Raw genomic sequence first — 18,995 nt, forward strand, 5'->3', positions numbered from 1 at the left:
TTTGTTTTCTTCTTAGTATGTATGTTTTGTATTTATGGGATGTTTTGTTATATTCCAGTAATTTGTTTTGTGCTCCTGAAGAAGCGCTTTGGCGTGCAACATGTTGAGCTATTTCTCACCATCGATCATTGTTTCTGCATAGCTCCTCTCTAAATCTCTACATGATTGTATGTATATTGGTAACCCCAATTACTGCATAATGATATTTTACTACAGAGCTTTGTATGGAATGCATAAACTGTAAATGTATGGATATGAATTGAATTCTGTCTTTGCCCCTTTTTTATATTTTTAATAATCTTCAATAAATTGTATTTTTAATTATATTACTATAGTGTTTATTGTGCCAAGAAAGTCCCAAGCCCAAGTTTTTCTTTCTTTAAACAAAAGTCAGTACACCTCTAAGTGAAAATGTCCAAACTGGGCCCAAAGTGTCGATATTTTGTGTGGCCACCATTATTTGCCAGCACTGCCTTAACCCTCTTGGCATGGAGATCACCAGAGCTTCACAGGTTGCCACTGGAGTCTTCAACTCAACTTCTTTGGTCGACCATGCGAGGCCTGTTCTGAGTGGAACCTGTCCTGTTAAACCGCTGTATGGTCTTGGCCACCGTGCTGCAGCTCAGACTTCAGGGTCTTGGCAACCTTCTTATAACCTAGGCCAATTTAACACACCTGCTCCCCATTCACACCTGAGACCTTGTAACACTAACTAGTCACATGACACCGGGGAGGGAAAATGGCTAATTGGGCCCAATTTGGACATTTTCACGTAGGGGTGTACTCGTTGCCAGCGATTTAGACATTAACGGCTGTGTGTTGTTATTTTGAGGGGACAAATTTACACTGTTGTACAAGCTGTACAATCACTACCTTACATTGTAGCAACGTATAATTTCTTCAGTGTTGTCACATGAAAAGGTATAATTAAATATTTACAAAAATGTGAGGGGTGTACTCACTTTTGTGACATACTGTAAGTCTATGCAGTCATGGTGAAGGCCCCATGCAATAATCCTACCACTGAGGAGGAAAAATGTGCGCCAAACTGAAATGGCTGCGATACAATGTTTAAACTGTTGCAGCACCACTCCGCTATCCACACCGGGGGGGTTGGAAGCCAAGCACACTGGGCCCCAGAGAAAGGGTATGAAGCCCATGACTTGCCACAACAGATTTACTTAAGTCCTCTAGCAAGGATGCAAGAGACAAGACCAGCTCCTGACTTTACTTGTCTCGGTAGGCATACCCCTAAGGCGTCTTCAGGGACAGGGCTCCACTGGCTGATGGACCACGGGCCTGGACCTGTACAGCACCCTGCCTGAAGTAGCATTACAAGTTGGCCTCACAGCTTCTTCCAGGCGAGGTTAATTTTCAATAACAAGTAAAGACTGCTAGATCAAGGGCAAATGTCAGTATAGGACCATGTGGGCTGCCCCTCTTTGGGATTTCAGCAACCTCCCCAACTAATGACTAAATGTCAGATTTCCCTGTCTGCAACTGTGGTCACATAACACTGCTGCCGGCCTAACCCTTCTCTCTTCTGCTGACATGGACCCTTCCTATTGTCTGTCCAGTGTTGGAATCCTCTGGCGTTATCTCAAGGGGAAAGCAGATGCTGGCAGCCCTGCAGAGCTGGGGACCCAGAAACCGCTACGGTAAGGGACCTGGATGGGGGACATAGGTGAATATATCTTGCTTCAAAAGGTAAGAAAAGTAAAAAGCCTTGTAGGATGGGTTAGATCAGCGATTTCTCACCATCGATCATTGTTTCTGCATAGCTCCTCTCTAAATCTCTACATGATTGTATGTATATTGGTAACCCCAATTACTGCATAATGATATTTTACTACAGAGCTTTGTATGGAATGCATAAACTGTAAATGTATGGATATGAATTGAATTCTGTCTTTGCCCCTTTTTTATATTTTTAATAATCTTCAATAAATTGTATTTTTAATTATATTACTATAGTGTTTACTGTGCCAAGAAAGTCCCAAGCCAAAGTTTTTCTTTCTTTATACATAACCTATAAGGACGTGGCACTGAGTATCCTCTATCACTAGTATCCACATTACCACTATGTGCTGATACTTCAATGACCTATACTCACTTTTGTTGTCAACGGTATAGACATTAATGGCTGCGTGTTGAGTTATTTTGAGGGGACAGCAAATTTACACTGTTCTGCAAGCTGTACACTTACTACTTTACATTGTAGCAAAGTGTATTTTCTTCAGTGTTGTAGAAGATAGAAATATCCCCAATGAGCACGGGAATTTATAGGCTCAATGAGTGTGCGAACGCATGAAATTCTAATAGTTCAAAATTTATCGGCATCCAAAAATTATTAAAACAAGTGCAATAAAATATGTGCATATATAGCATATAAATGATATATTATACCACAAAACAGATACAAAATATCTGGACTGTCATAAACTCAAGTTGTTACATAAACCAAATTGCCAACCCGTTTCAGAGTTCTTATAACTCCTTCTTCAGTCAAGGTTTAGCAATTGTTGTACATGTAGTAATGTCTCAATGAAAATGATGTGCAAATAGGTGAAAAATAGTAGGAAACAGTCAAGCAGAGGCAAGGGAATGGATGGAGCAGAGAGGAATAGATGGGCTCCTTGTACAGCAGAGTGATTCAAAAAGGCATACACTGGGATCACCTGTTAGAAATAGAGGACCCAAAAGTTTGCCAGTAGTGTCTCAGCAACCCTTATGGAACCGGTGTCCCAGGGGCTGTTTATCCAACAACTGTCTGTGATAGGGTTGCCACCTGTCCGAAATTCACATCGTGTCTCCGAGTTTCAGACCTCCTGAAACCCAGATACAATATTCAAAATGGACTCCGGCTCCCCAAGTAACCGAGTACCACAACCGCCGAGTGCATAGGGGTGTGTACAGGATCCATTCCCATACATGGACAAGAGAGGAGAGAGGGCTTGATCTGCTCCTCCTCCTCCCACCACTACAACTGTGTCTGCCCACGCACACTCCAATCCCCAGTGTTCTGGTCCTCTGGAAAGGGATGTGTGGGCTGGAAATCTGAAGTTCATCAACCGGCAGATACAGCGTGGATGAAAGGTGTTGATACCTGAGCCCCCATCGGTGGGTGAGTGATCTCACCATCCAATGTCTGTGACTGAAGTCTCCCCCCACCCTCCCTTCTCTCTCTTGCCTCCGAGCGAGTGAATGCACTAAGGTAAGAGGGACTCAGATGTAAGGGACTCCGATTTAAGGGGGTATTTGGGAACCCTGATTTAAGGGGAAATGCTGGGAACTCTGATGTAAGTGGGAGGTTTGGTGAGCAGAAACCACCTTACATCAGAGTTCCCCTTTACACCAAAGTCCACAGCATTCCCCCTTCAAAAAAATATAGCTGTGAGCTGCTAAAGTGTTCGGGTTTGGCTTGAATAAAAGGTGGCAACCCTAGTCTGTGTGAAAATTTGTTAGTCACGTGTTCTGTGCATTCAGAGTGATCACTGCATGAAGATATTCCCCAAATGAAGCTGGTGAGATGGAAGAAATAATGCTTTCCGCACTCTGCTATAGTAATGCCCTGTACACACGGTCGGACTTTCTTCGGACATTCCGACAACAAAATCCTAGGATTTTTTCCGATGGATGTTGGCTCAAACTTGTCTTGCATACACACGGTCACACAAAGTTGTCTGAAAATCTGATCGTTTTAAACGCGGTGACGTAAAACACGTACGTCGGGACTATAAACGGGGCAGTGGCCAATAGCTTTCATCTCTTTATTTATTCTGAGCATGCGTGGCACTTTGTGTATCGGATTTGTGTACACAAAATTTTATCTCCTGCTCTCCAACTTTGTGTGTCGGAAAATCCGATGGAAAATGTCCGATGGAGCCCACACACGGTCGGAATATCCGACAACACGCTCCGATCTGACATTTTCCATCGGAAAATCCGACCGTGTGTACGGGGCATAAGACCAGACTGCCCAGGTTTTATTTTTTATGCATTTCTTCAGTGTTGTCACATGAAACGATATAAAATATTTATAAAAATGTGAGGGTTGTACTCACTTTTGTGAGATACTATATATCCATCAGGTACTGTTCATGTGCAAGCCATTTCTATGCTTGGTGCTCTTGGACTGTCCAGCATTTTTCCTACTTCCTCCTGAGGTACAGCACAGTGATATTTGTATGTTACCTGGGCCTAGGGTTGTCACCTTTTCTTTAAGCCAAACACTTTAGCAGCCTGGGACCCCTTTGGCAACCAGTGGGTGTGACCAAATTGCTGTTGCTGGCCCTGCCCTCAGACAGCTACAAATCTGTATGTGATGATCTTGGTTACTTGGGGAGCCACAGCCCGGTCTGAATAATGTGTCCGGGTTTTAGTCCGCCTGAAATCCAGACTGTCCAGGAGAATCCTGGACAGGTGGCAGACCTACCTGGTCCCCAGTTTCCTACAGTGGCTGACACAGAGAGCTTAACCCTTCCCTCTCCACAGCGGTCATTCAATGGTAGCCCTTCTGGGGGACATGATTGCACTGCACTTTGCAGATCATAGATTGTCCCGCTTTTTAGGGATCTCTGCATGCCCTTGTTGGTATTACCTCACCTACTCTGTACAGCAGCCTATGGCGATTACGGCCATTAACCCTCCCTGCTGTTCAGTGATCTCTGGGTACCCCCTGTTGATGCTGTATTACTTGTATACTGTTTAAACAGCGGCCAATACTGACCTAGTCCTGCACAGCCACTAACTCCCACTGCCCTGCATGGGTATGTGGGAAACTCTTGGGGTAATGTTTTGCTTGTGTACTGTCTGCACAGTCTTTGTTGAGGTTGTGCAAAGCCCTAGTTTTTAATGTCTCTCTTGTATACTGTTGGGCATGGGCAGTAGCCTATAGGGCAGCAGTTTGAGTAGGGTTTCATTTTTGTGCTCTTTGTACTGCGGTCTGTGATGACTTAGTCATACCCAGTTATGAACCCTTCCTGCTCTGCAGTGGTCTGTGAGTAACCATTGTAGGTATTGTCTCAGCTGTATACTGGATTGATTGTAAGGCAACCTCAGGTGACCTGGGCATGGGCACCATTGACCTCAGGAGACCTGGGCATGGCTTAACCCTTCCCTCTCTACAGTGGTTGAATGTTAATACTATTAGACCTCAGGTAACTACAGCTACCAAAAAGTGTAAACAAATTATCATTAGAAATTTGTATTTAAACTTTAAAATCACTGTGTGGCACTTCAGTTCTAAATTCAATTATCTCTACCATAACCCATTGTAACCGTGGCAGCCTCCTTTGGGTCTGTAGAAGCTGCCATTCCAATATTCTGACTTTACATTTAGGCCTCGTGCACACAAGACTTTTTTTTTTTTAGCTCTCCTAGAAACCAGCATTGTTTTTGCAGAAAAAAATGCCTTACACGTGTAAAGTGTCTAAAGCTTTTAGGAGCTTTTACAGGTGTCAAGCTTTTGGGTGTTAATTTCATTGGCCGGAATAAATAATTTATTCTGGCCATTTAAATGAATTAATACTCTAACACTAGCATTTAGGCATGTTTAGCAGCGTCAAGCGTTTTTTCTGCTCTAACGCTGCTGCTCCTAGATGCACTGGCAGTTCTTTTTTTCCTGCCTCTATAAGCTCCCGACCAGCTCACGCAGATATACTGCGGCAGAATGGCTCTCCTGGGCAAAATCCCCTACATATATGGCTTTCCCCAGGAGAGCCACCAGAGGGTGGGCAATCGTGTGCACAAGAGCCAGCACGGGGATTTGTGTGTGTAAACACAAATCCCTGTGCTGTCAGAGGAGAGGAGACAGATCGTGAGTTCCTACAAAGAACTGCGATCTGTCATCTCTCCTAGTTAGTCCCATCCCCACACAGTGAGGGAGCATAGTTAACCCCTTGATTGCCCCTAGTGTTAACCCCTTCCCTTTCAGTGACATTTATACAGTAAATTAGTGCATATTTATAGCATGGATTGCTCTATAAATGTCAATGGTCCCAAAATTGTGTCAAAAGTGTCTGATGCAATACCGCTAAAAATTGCAGATCACCGCCATTACTAGTAAAAGAAATAAATGATAAAAACGCCATAAAAATGCCTTAAATCTTTCCCATAGTTTGTAGACGTGATAACTTTTGAGCAAACCAATCAATATACGCTTAGTGCGTTTTTTTTAACCAAAAATATGTAGAAGAATACATAATGGCCTAAACTGACGAAGATTTTTTTTTTTTAATTTGGGGGATATTTATTACAGCAAAAAGTAATCGCAGGTGCAATCTCAGGCTCTTGCAGACTGTCAGTGAAGCTGTCTGCCAGTACCTCACACGAGCAGGCAGTTACTGAATGACAGGAAGGATCAATGAACTACCTAGAGCACTCAAAAGTGCCCTGGTAGTTCATCGAGAACTAAAAGCCATCAGGCGTAATGGCTGATGGTAGTTGTAATTCCCCCTTTCACAGAACTCTGTGAATGAATGATTGCAGCTGGGTGGGTGGAGCCCTGCACAGCCACAGTTTTTTTTAATTGTGACAGCAGGTGTGGAGAGAAGAACAAAAACTCAGGGGGTGTGAGGTCTGCTCAGTTAGTAACATGGTACAAAGTACAATGATTGATATGGGCGGCCTCTTTTGTTTTCTCCTGTCTTCATCTGTGGCTTGGTACCTCTCCACAATGTGTTTTTTTTATGTACAATTGTAATATGTATTAATGTGTTGTGGTATTTTAGATATTGTATCCATAGCTTGACTTAGAGAGCTTGTGGCTTTTATAGCACTGGATCTATGCGAAACACGTTGGTCCACTAAGCTCTAAATTTGTATTTTGTGCATTTTTATCATGTTGATATGGACCAATTTTTAACAAGAAAATGATTTCATGTACAAATAAAGATTTATTGATTTTGTTATATGTAGCACCCTCTAGTGTGCTAGATTACATAGGTTTTTGTGGTGTAGGTAAATTTAGGCTTAGCTGTGTTTAATCTAGGTCAGGGTGAGTGATCCAGGGAGGCTTACTGACTCATCAGGCACCATCTCTGGTGCCTCCACCTATTTGCTGGAACCTTGGAGAAGTTTCCAGAAGAATGGGAGGGATGTTAGGAGGAACTGTCTAGAGAGCATTGATGAGGCCCCCAGCCTCCCTGGCCAAATGGGCTGGCATGGGATGGGCGCCTCCTAAATACTCAAGAGTCAGGCCAGCAGAGGCAGAGTGGAGTTCAGATGGAAGCTGGAGATGGAGTGGAGAGGAGAGGAGGCCCTTGAGGGTAGCCCTCTAGTCTGGGGGGGAGGGGGGTGACCTTGGTCCTGGGGCCCGGGTCTCGGAGGGATCCTCTAAAAACACAAGGAGTCCTGTCCAGAGGCGCGGGAACAAGAGTGAGGACAGCAGGAGCCAGCTAGCACATCTAGGTGGCTGGTGAGTGTGGCAGTCTGTGAGGACTGTGGGAAGTAGCCAGGAGGGCTAGTGAAAGGGGCAGTTGCAGCCAGGTGGGCTGGCAGTGCCTAAAGAGGTGGTGCTGGGATCAGTAGCCACAGGAATGTAGCTGAGCACTGGACTTTTTTTTTTTACACACCAAAGGGGCCCGTGGACCCTATCTGTAAAAAAGCCTTTGCAACATGTTTGTGCAGGTCAGGAACATGCACGAATTCCTAACCCGCACATATGTAAACCTAGCGTGTACGGTTAACCTTAAGTCAGTGCAGGGAACTAAAACACAAGTAATTACAACACAAGCTTAGGGTAGAAAAAGTTTATTTTGTCTATGTAGAAACAGGTCAGAATTGTACAACAAGTTAAAAATATGGGTTAAGACATGGTATTTATATACAGATGTCTTTTCTAAACCTTAACACCACAAACCATGGCTCATGCCAGGCCAACAGCCAGACCTCAAGGGTAATTCCACCTAAAACTATTATTTCAGTTTTGCATTGTTGGCTGTCAAGGTAAAATTTCCCTACATATGATGAATGATGAGATATCCCTACGTATAAGCCCAACTCCCACATTTGATGACGTGACACACCCCTGCTTGATCATCTTTAATTAAGAAAAAACAAGTAATTGCAGAAGAGTGGCACCTTGTGGGAGTAGGAGTGGGGGCAGACACCAAAACACAAAGGGGACATCCCAACACTTCTGTCACTTTTGTCGCTGTAGAAGTGAAATTTCAGTTTGGGTGGAACTGCCCTATAATGCAGACCTAAAGTTCATTGCTTCCTCTTTTGCCACTCCATCAAAAAATAAGTTACGGTGCTGAACACTTTCTCATTTGCTGGAGCTGGTACCATCATCAGGGTCTGACCCAAGGATGCTTATCTGTTTATCCAGCTCTGTGCCAGGGCTGAGAGCCGGTTTGTTTGAGAGTTCTGCTTCAAAATGGACCTGCTCTTCAGCTGGGGTGCAGAACCACAAATGTTAGAGAATAAGTGGCTGGAGGGAACCAGAACAAGTCTACTTATTTTTAATGGGAGTAGCAATGATAAAAGTTGGATCTAAAGTTAATGTTTTCCCTTTAGGTCCACTTTAATTTACATTCCAGGCCGCAAAGTGCAGCAACCCACAACAACCAGATATAAGCCATCTAGGAGTATGACTATATGTCTAAAGTCATGTTGCCATGGGTTACTGTACATCATTACTCCATGAAAGAAAACCTTCCAGTGTCTTAATGCCGAGAGTACAAGTTTAAGTCATGAGCCAAAGTTCAGGCTAACAGTATATATATATTTATATCATAAAAAAAGAACATAAAACACAAATCTGATTTAAGAAATTCAACCCTTATTTAAAAAATATTAACAGCTTTGGTTGATCTGTATCTATGTTGGTTAGATTTAATGTAAAGTGCCCTTATACAATGCTAGGCCAGCCTGCAATGCATCCACTCACAGACTTGCATGATGTGCGCTGTGTGTACCTATATATACATACATATACACACACGCACACAATCATACACACACAAACGTAGATAAATATACATACGCCAACATGCAGTAGTTGGAATTATATCTGTGCTCTGAGTTACGTAAAGGAGTTTGACATCAACCACATCTTACGTTCTACAATTAGAAAAGGTTCGGCCATTTCAAAGCCATCAACATACAGTTAGCAAAGGATCGGCCATTTTGTCCTGACTCACTGAAACCTGTACTGCAAACTATGAATATCCAACTGACTGGAAAAAGTCAGATAGACTTGTGAGCAGCGAGATTTTTAAGAGTGTCTACTGGAAGAAGACATAAAACATTCTTGTTTATTTCTGCCCTGAGCTCAGTCACCAGATGCACCATGTTGACCAGGCCTACTGGAAGGTCTATGAGGGTACAATGGGCAAAGATAACCCATCTTCTGGTTTTTACATACATATGGCTTTTAAGAACGGTTACCAGCAAAGGATGTCAAGCACAAACCATTGTAGCAACTACCAGGACTGAAACGCTCAGGAGGTGGTGGTGGAGATAAACCCTGATCACAATATACAAATGACAATGTGACATGAAGAGCAGACATTTGCTGCAGCAGAAACACCTACAGACAACATATACTGAACCCCCCGATTCATTGGGGTTGTAACAGGCTGAATACATCATTAAGATTTTACCTGACATTGGGCATTAGTATAATGGCTCAAGCAAAAGGGCAGTTTATCAATGCCCTGATGGAAACAGGAAATGGTGTCAACTTGCTGTGTTCCCTATTGTGTATTACATTGTGGGTTGATGAGTTCAAATCTAAACTCTAGTGCAGCAAAAAGTTGTCTGTACTAAGGATTTGTATATCTGAATATTTAAACTATACAACTCTTTGTTAAAAGTACAAAAACAAGCAGTCAAAGTCAAGGTAAAGTGCATAATCCCCCATGGAGTGCATAGGGTACAGAAGCAGCAGCACTAAATCACCCTTTAAACGGTTCAAACCATATCACCAACAACCAAACATAACAAAAACAAAGTCCTACAGCATCCATCATGAAAGAGTATGAGAGGACCTAAAATTCTACATTCAGACGCAGAACAGGGATGTTCTAAGGTACGGACCAAACTCAGTTCAGCCAGAATCTGAGCCACCGGCTCAATTAACTGCGGCCGTGGAATTCCCCACAGCTACATGCAACAAAAGGGTGGGGATATTGGTGGCATATATGACCATATCTGGACAATGACCTTGACCAAATACTGTGTGCCCATATTAGGTCAATAATGTCAGCAGCAACCCCACCCCTTTATTATGTAGGATGGAGAATTCCATATTCGCAGCTGATTGGGCCAGTGCCCTACTATCATATGACTGTATCCCACGGGATCAGCTTGAACCTTAGCTCATGCTCTAATGTAGACCACACAAGGAGGGAGGCTCCACCATGTGAAGGGATTTGAATGAACGGCTAAACCTGGCTAAGGATAACTCAAGTGTTGATAATTTATGATATTCAAACTGTTGGCGCTATATAAATCCTGTATAATAATAATAATAATAATATTCAATGCAGTTTTCCATCATGTGTATGTGGTATTTTAGGACCTCCCATGCTCTCTCATGATTGGATGATGCAGGGATTTGTTTTAGTTATGACTGGTTGTTGGTGATTCTGTTGGACTATTTAAAGGGTGGTTTAGGGCTGCTGCTTTTAAACTTCATGCTTACAAAAGAGCCTTTTTGAAGGTTTGTTCAGTGTTATATAGGAGATTATGTACTCTAACATGCTGCTGTCTGCTTGTTTTTGCACTCAATTATATGAATTGAACATGACTTTTTATTAAACTGGAGAATTGTTTGCCCAATTTATGCCGTTGGGCTATGGTTTTTATGCACAAGGCAGTTGGGATGAAGTGGATTGGAGTGCGCTTCAGTATAGGATACATTCAAAATTAAAAACAGCATGAACAGACTGCATGGAGTCTGGTCTATAGTGTCTCACTTGATTCCAGAGTCTGTAGTGTCTTTCTGAAGCCTTTTTTTTCCCTCCTGAATCTAGTACAATTTTATTATTATTACTGCCTGCATAAACAATACCAGGATATCAGTCCTATGATTGAAGTCTGGAGGTCTGTGATAAATGTCTACTGATAAAAACATAAACCGTTAGGAAACAGAATGTTCAAAGTAGTTTAAATACTACTGCTTATTTTGGTGTCCTCCAAACTGCATAAAACAGACCTGAGTAAAACCCAAGAAAATTCGAAAACTTCCCGAAAATGGCAGCCAATGAGTGTGTTTTATGGTGGCCAATGCTTGTGTTTTATGTTGGCTTACTTGTATAGCATTGATTTTCAGTATAATGTTTTACATCACTAAAAAAGGCCTCACATTGGTAAAGCAGATGATACAACTTGTGTGATGAATGAGTTCCAGGCTCGGAGTTGCCCACAGTAATCAGGTTATCCTTGTGTCTGTCCTGCACTCAAACAAGTCAATATGAATGGTTGCTAAGGACTAGAGGTTTTCTTACACACACTTAAATATGAACCATAATAACCAGATGATGGTACAGACATAACTTCCAAAATCAGCATCATCAAGTGTCTGTTTAACAGCAGTCTCTAATGGAAAGTGATCATTAGGAGATCTGCAGCCAATTTCAAGTATAATCACAACTCTCAAAACAGACATCCACTCCCTCAAAACTACATATTACAATTTATGACCCTTTTAGGTGTCCCTATTTAATCCACAAATATTAAACTATCTACACAAACATCTCCAATAAGGTTTTCAATGTCAGCCCATCCAAAACAGATCTCTCTCAGGTACAATACCCACCAGCTTCTTAGATTGCTCATGGACACTGGAGGGGAGATCTCTACACCGGAGTTCCCAGCCCACCTGTTTGACTTTTGCGAGTGATTCTCTAGTTCTTCGATCTTTCATTAATTTTACATCATGGTAAATGCTATGCTACATTGATAGGGACACAAATGGGGATCCAAAAAAAAAAAAACAACACAGCCAAGGGTTCTTCTCTTACACTTCGTGGTGTAAAATTCAAGCATCTTTGCTTAATGTCTCATACATCTTCCACTCTGGGCTACATTTCACCCCATATGACCTATCCATCTCCTATCTGATGTAACTGTCATGTCACTGAAGTCAAGTGATCCATATAGATGAGCATCTGAGGAATTGGTGGATGGTTTGACTTGGGGACACATTTTTCGGCTTTGAAAATACAGATGCCAAATCTTTCATGTTTGGCATGACAGTGTAACCACTACTGGTATTACTGTAATAAATAATATCACTATGATAATATGAAATTTAGCATTTGTAGGTAGTATAAAATTCAGTCAGAGTTAACCTTAGGAGTTAGGCTCATAATAAAAGTTAAAGGCTAAGGTCACTTTTTGCACCATGTTACATCCATATTTAGGCCCCCCCCATGACACAAGAAGTACAGCCAAACAAGCTTTGGTTGTACTTCACCTTTAAAGTTGGCATAGATGTGCAGGGCTCTGCCCAAATGGATGGATCTGTGAATGAATGAACTTCAAGTCCCTTCTGCCATCACGCCAGATGGTCTTGTAGTTTTCAGTGGACTGAGAGTGCAGTAATCAGCACACTATTAAACCATTTTTTTTTATAGGTGAACCTAGAATTTAAAAGGTGAAGGGCTTAAGACTTTAGGTTATATTGAGGTTAAGAGACTGTGACTATTATTTTTTCGGGTGGGATACATAAAATTGTTGCATTGTTAAGTAAATAACACATGCAGTAAAAAACATACACTCCATAAAATCCAGGTGCAGAATTTTTGGCACCAAAACTCCTGTCCTGAAAAGAGCCGAGTTCTTGTTTAAAACCCAAATGCTAACGTACGTACCACGACTGGTGTCTGAGCTTTCTGTAGCAACCCCACCACCGTGTATTGCTCCCTGATGCAGGACCTATTGGCTCCTCTCTTATGAAGGACTGTATCTAAGTCCCTGGTGCTTCAGGGGTTAACAGTCATCTTGCCACGCTTGAGACTCCTTGGCAAGAAGGGAAAAGAATCTCTTGCTGGTCGATCTCCCCGCTGGTATCCCTGAGAAATAGGCCAGTGTACGTTCATCCCACCATAACTGATAACTCAGCTTTGGATACACTGACACATTAAACCTCAAGCGTCTTTGCTAATTACGACTCACAAATCTACGAGTTAAATCCTTGGCTCACAAGATCATTATATATAATGTATTCCTTTTACTTTCATTTCATTCACAACTCTGCTCTAAATATTTTCTCTGCTTTAGCTATGTCACTTTTTCATTTGCTGGATTATAATCTTCACATTATTCTGGACGCAGGCTGAGAAAGGTAATCTAGATTGAAACAGTAGCAAGAAAATGCCCTTTGACTGTAACAAAACAGGTGGACCTAGGCAGAAGGCGAGTTTTACTGCGAACATATAAACCCAGAACATACAAAAAATAAATACTCTCACCCTTTGTATTTACAGTGTGCACCTCCCTTCCCTCCCTGATGGCCCCAAACACACCCAGGTTAATAAATATCCTACAAAAAAAAGAAAATTCTAAAGTTTCCTCATTAATTTAATGCATATGTTGATGGAGAACCACAAAGTTTTGTTATGTACAAAAAACAAAAAAAAAAAGAAAAACAAAAACTTCTATAAATATAATATTTTAAAACGGTAGGTTGTGCCAGAAGGCGGCTATATACAGAGAGCGAGAAGGGCATGCCTCGGGTGAAGATCAAGTAAAAATCTGTATAAAAGATTATACATAGAAACCCTTACATCCTTTGGATGTTTGAAACTTTACATTTTTGTGGTTGTCCATCAGCAAAATAAATAAAGAAAGGGACTGGGCTGTTTGTAGAGTGTGCGTTTTTGTTTTCCGTTGCCTGGGCCTGCGGAATCTTGTCGTCCCGTGTCAGGCGAGAGCTGCGACTCGTGACAAATTTTGTGTGGTCCCATGTTGGTAGCGGAGCTGTCGGGTCTCGTGGAATGTCATGTAGTACAGTATCCTTGACGTGTTTCCAGCTGGGAGACATAAAACCAGTGATGGCTTCTGTCATGTTCAGTGTGTAGCAGAGGCTGTCATACCGCGATTCTGTGTTCAAGGCAATCCGTCATCTTCCAAGCTCAATGCCACTCGCTGCAAAAACAAGAATGAGAATATGAAGTGAGGATGATGGGGGAAGAAGAGTCAGGAGGTATACAACAAAGGGAATTCTCAGCCACATTTCAGGAAAGGATTCTATGATCCATCAGTAGCACAGCTGGTGTCTCTTCCTGTTCTCTCCTACAACTGACAACCGTGACTGTCACACACATTATGGTTGCTAATCTCTGCTTATTAATTCATTGCATTGTTTAAATGTCATCTAAAAAATATCGCTCTATTAGTATTATTGTTACTGACCTATATAGCACCAATATATAGGGCAAAAAGCCCAGGGAAATGCGACACCACTGCCTGGTACCTAGTTTGAGCGAAAAGGAAGGGGAAAAATTTCAGTGCATACGGATGCGAGCGGTGAGGATCCGATACAATACATCACTTGCGAATTTTTATTCTGTCGTACTGGATTTTTTCATAACCTATTCAGTTTCTACTTGCGACTAGCAAGCAAAAAAAGTCATCGATGTTCGGATTGTGTGTACAGGGCATTAGTCCGTAGGGTTCAATATTGAGTTGGCCCACCCTTTGCAGCTATAACAGCTTCAACTCTTCTGGGAAGGCTGTCCACAAGGTTTAGGAGTGTGTCTATGGGAATGTTTGACCTTTCTCCCAGAAGCGCATTTGTGAGCTTTTGAATGAGAAGGCCTGGCTCGCAGTCTCTGCTCTAATTTATCCCAAAGGTGTTCTATCGGGTTGATGTCAGGACTCTGTGCAGGCTAGTCAAGTTCCTCCACCTCAAACTCTTTCATCATGTCTTTATGGACCTTGCTTTGTGCACTGGTGCGCAGTCATTTTGGAACAGGAAGGGACCATCCACAAACTGTTCCCACAAACTTGGGAACATGAAATTGTCCACAATGTCTTGGTATGCTGACACCTTAAGAGTTCCTTTCACTGGAACTAAGGGACCAAGCCCAACCCCTGAAAAACAACCCCACACCGTAATCCCCCCTCCACCAAATGATTTGGACCAGTGCACAAAGTAAGGTAAATATAGGGCACATATAGGCCCTCACATCTTGATATTTACAGCTCGCTTACCAGGAGGTGCAGTTTTACATTTCAGCATTCCCAGGTATTCTGCAATTCAGAGAAGAACTGCACAGGGCTTATAATACTGCTTGGGCACAGAAAGCTTCTCACTGGATTTTTGGCAGGTTGAACACGTGTTTATTTTGCCCCCCAAAAAAAATAAAAAATTCTGGGCAAATTTTTGGATAGAGTGGTGAGGGGTTAAAACCACTTCCTATTTTTTATTGCTGGGTATGTCCCCATTGGGAAGATCCATGCTTTCCAACTGTCCTGATAACCAGTGTCATTGGAAACAAAAGCAAAGCTAAATCCAAAATTTTGCATTGCTGCCAGAACAAGAAAAAAGGGAAAATCTTCAAATGTTGACACCTGTTCCTGTGACAACTGTCTAGGAGGGAACTTTCCTCACATTGGAATTATATCCTCTCATTTCCTTTTGAGTGGAAAAAACCTTGCACCAATGCCTAATTATAACCCATTCCCGCCGAACGTACGCAGATATGCGTACTCGGCTTTCCGGGGTTATACCGGGATGATGCCCGCAGCTGCAGGCATCATCCCGGTACCATTGTTTACAGCGGGCGATCGGCTACCCGTGTATAACAACCGATGTGGCTAAAAGCCACTCGGCTGTTATACCGGAGGAGCGGGAGGGGACATCCCCCCCCACCCGCCGCCGTTACCGGGCCTCCCGTGCGATCGGGAGGCCCGGTGTCCATTCGGCTGCCTTCGGTGGCTGGGGGCGGGCTGGAACGAAGCTGTGAGTGGCTTCGTTCCAGCCTTCTCGTTGTAAATGCGGAAGCAACGTCATGACGTCACTTCCCGTTTACTCGGCTGCCAATGGCGCCGAATTTAAAACAGTACACAGTATTCAGAATCGCCGTTTTCGGCGATCTGAATACTTTGAAGTGTAAAGGAGGGATGGGGGGTCTTTTAGACCCCCCCATCCCTCCATAAAGAGTACCTGTCACCACCTATTACTGTCACAAGGGATGTTTACATTGCTTGTGACAGCAATAAAAGTAAAAAAAAAAAAAAAATTTTTTAAACAATTTATAAAGTACAAAAATAAATAAAATAAATAAAAAAAAAAAAAATTTTTTTAAAGTGCCCCTGTCCCCGCGAGCTCGCGCAGCGAAGAAAACGCATACGGAAGTCGTGCCCGCATATGTAAACGGTGTTCAAACCACACATGTGAGGTATCGCCGCGATCGTCAGAGCGAGAGCAATAATTCTAGCCCTAGACCTCCTCTGTAGCTCAAACCTGGTAACCGTAAAAAATTTTTAAAGCGTCGCCTATGGAAATTCATAGGTACCGTAGTTCGTCGCCATTCCACGAGTGCGTGCAATTATAAAGGGTGACATGTTTGGTATCTATTTACTCGGCGTAACATCATCTTTCACATTATACAAAAAAAATTGGGGTAACTTTACTGTTTGGATTTTTTAAAATTCATGAAAGTGTCACTTTTCCAAAAATTTGCGTTTAAAACACCGCTGCACAAATACCGTGTGATAAAAAATATTGCAACAATCGCCATTTTATTCTCTAGATTCTCTGCTAAAAAAATATATATAATGTTTAGGGGTTCTAAGTAATTTTCTAGCAAAAAATACGGATTTTAACTTGTAAACACCAAATTTCAAAAATAGGCTTTTTTTTTTTTTTTTTTATCAAAAGTTCAAAAATAGGCTTAGTCATGAAAGGGATAAACAAACAAAAAGGAGACAATATGCCCTACTACATGCCTAATTATAGTGATAATTTAAGCTGCTCCCCAAATTGCTTGTAGGAGACCTACTGTGCAATAAATGTGAATTGATGATAGGGGGCGCTGTGACTACTAATTAGATATATTCCCACATATATCAATTTGTGAACAGATGCCAAAATACATATTAACTTAAATATACAGAAACTTAAATATGCATAACACTGTGAATATTATAAATTAAAAAGTCCACATTCATCTGTGATTGTTCAAAAAATGAAAACGTGGTTGGTAAATCAATGTGTGTAGATATCCTCCACCGCTTGCAAACATCCAACACCCCCCAAAGTGCTCTAGTAAAATATCTGCTCACCAAACAGCCATGACCGCTTTACCCAAAAAGAAGGTCTGAATTCGCTTGTGCTGCTACCTTGCAGCTTGGTGCGGTATCTCAGACTATCCAACACTATGTTCTCCTCTCCCCCACAGCGGGTGACATGAGTTGAGAAAAAGACAAAGTGGACCCAAATAGCGTAATATTGCTTGGTTTATTTTTTTTTTAACAGAAAAAGGTTTTTTATTTTGACAGAAATCATAAGAATACAAAACAGCAGTAGCATGAGGAGTACAGTGTTTGCAATCAGGTTACAGCATTTCATAAAGTATTCATTTTCAGGCAGCATTGAGGTCAGGATACCCAAGGGTGGAAGACAGCCTGTGGTGTGAACTACGTCTATAGCTAGTTACAGGTAAGCAATAGAACGGTACAAACAAAAAGAGGGGTGTGTGTATACTATGGAGCGGACAGTAGTCCCGGACGGCTCCAAGATCGGTCCCACCACTCCGCCTCCAGAAGAATGGAGAGTGGAAGGTATTTTCAGTCTGGGGGAAAGGAAGAGGGGGGGCGAGGAAGGGGGAGGGGGGGGCAAAAAATCCCCCGGCTCCCCCATAGCCGCCCCCAGCTCCCCACCAAACAATGCACACGATACAATCATATTCACATAAACCAGGAGTTCAGTCAGACATCTGACCACTGTGACCATATTTTCTCAAATTTTTCAGGGCAATTCCTGCTCTCATATGTGATCTTATATAAAGGAAGGACTTTATTAATCGCACTTTTCCAGGAGGCTACTGTAGGGAGATCAGTACCCTTCCATCTCAGGAGGATTTCTCTCCTAGCATAATAGAGGGCAAAGGTTAAGCCTAGTTTAGTGTGACGGTCTCCCTCCACATCCCCCAGGTAGCTAAGTAGAAAGACAAGAGGGTCCAGTGTCAACGGGGCACCGCAAAAGTCTGTCAATACGTCCGCCACCCCTCTCCAATAGGGCTGGATCTTGTTGCAAGTCCAGACCATATGGAAGAAGGAGCCCCTCTCAATGGAGCATCTTGTGCAGAGTGGGCTGAGAGAGGGATAGATGGAGGCCAACTTCTGTGGGGTGTAGTATGCCCTGTGCAGAAATTTCAGTTGGACAAAACGGTCTCTAGAGGCTATCATAGAGGAAATAAATGTAGAGACACACTCCTCCCATATGTCTTCGTCCAGGTCAGGGATATCCAACCTCCATTTTCCCATCAGGTGTGAGGTGTCCGTGTCAAGAGCTACTGTGAAATACATGTATAGGGTGGAGAGAGGTTTGTGCAGGAGCCCTGAAGTGAGAAGTCGCTCTATAGAATCTGAATCTAGAGTAATTGGAGAAGGAAACTGGGCGGCTAGAGCATGCCGGAGCTGCCAGTACCTAAATAGGAAGGATCGGGGGAGTTTGAATGTTTGTCTTAGTTCTAGGAATGTTAGAATCTTCCCCCTCGGCATTACGTGCCTAAGGGTGACAACCCCCCTCACCGCCCACGCCGCCGGATCAGGCACCGTATTTAGATGGGGAAGAAGGGGATTGCCCCACAGGGGAGTGTGAGGGGAGACCACCAGGGGATCCCGGAGAGCCACCCGTGAACACTGCCAGACCCGGATCGTGGTTTTCATAGGAGTCGTGACGCCCGGATGTGCCTTACATCCCCTAAAGGCTAGGTTAGAAAGGGCTGCATATGAACCAACTATCGCTGCTTCCAGGGTGACTGCTGGATTCTGTCTGGGCTGGGAGAACCACCAGCGGACGGTAACCAAGA

The 18,995-nt window shown here is 42.8% G+C and overlaps 1 protein-coding gene across 2 annotated transcripts in view; it reads right to left on the reverse strand.

Annotated features, from left to right (window-relative positions):
• Nucleotides 1-13,512: 13,512 nt before the first annotated feature.
• Nucleotides 13,513-18,995, reverse strand: part of LRP8 (LDL receptor related protein 8) — a 370,766-nt gene continuing 365,283 nt past the window's right edge. For both annotated transcript variants that reach the window (XM_073593521.1, XM_073593520.1), the window contains one exon: nucleotides 13,513-14,100. In XM_073593521.1, the coding sequence (XP_073449622.1) occupies nucleotides 14,062-14,100 (39 nt within the window). In that variant the 3' untranslated portion in view covers nucleotides 13,513-14,061. The remainder of the gene's footprint in view (nucleotides 14,101-18,995) is intronic.

The sequence above is a fragment of the Aquarana catesbeiana genome, linkage group LG07, assembly GCF_042186555.1.
Source record: "Aquarana catesbeiana isolate 2022-GZ linkage group LG07, ASM4218655v1, whole genome shotgun sequence".
NCBI classification, from domain to species: domain Eukaryota; kingdom Metazoa; phylum Chordata; class Amphibia; order Anura; family Ranidae; genus Aquarana; species Aquarana catesbeiana.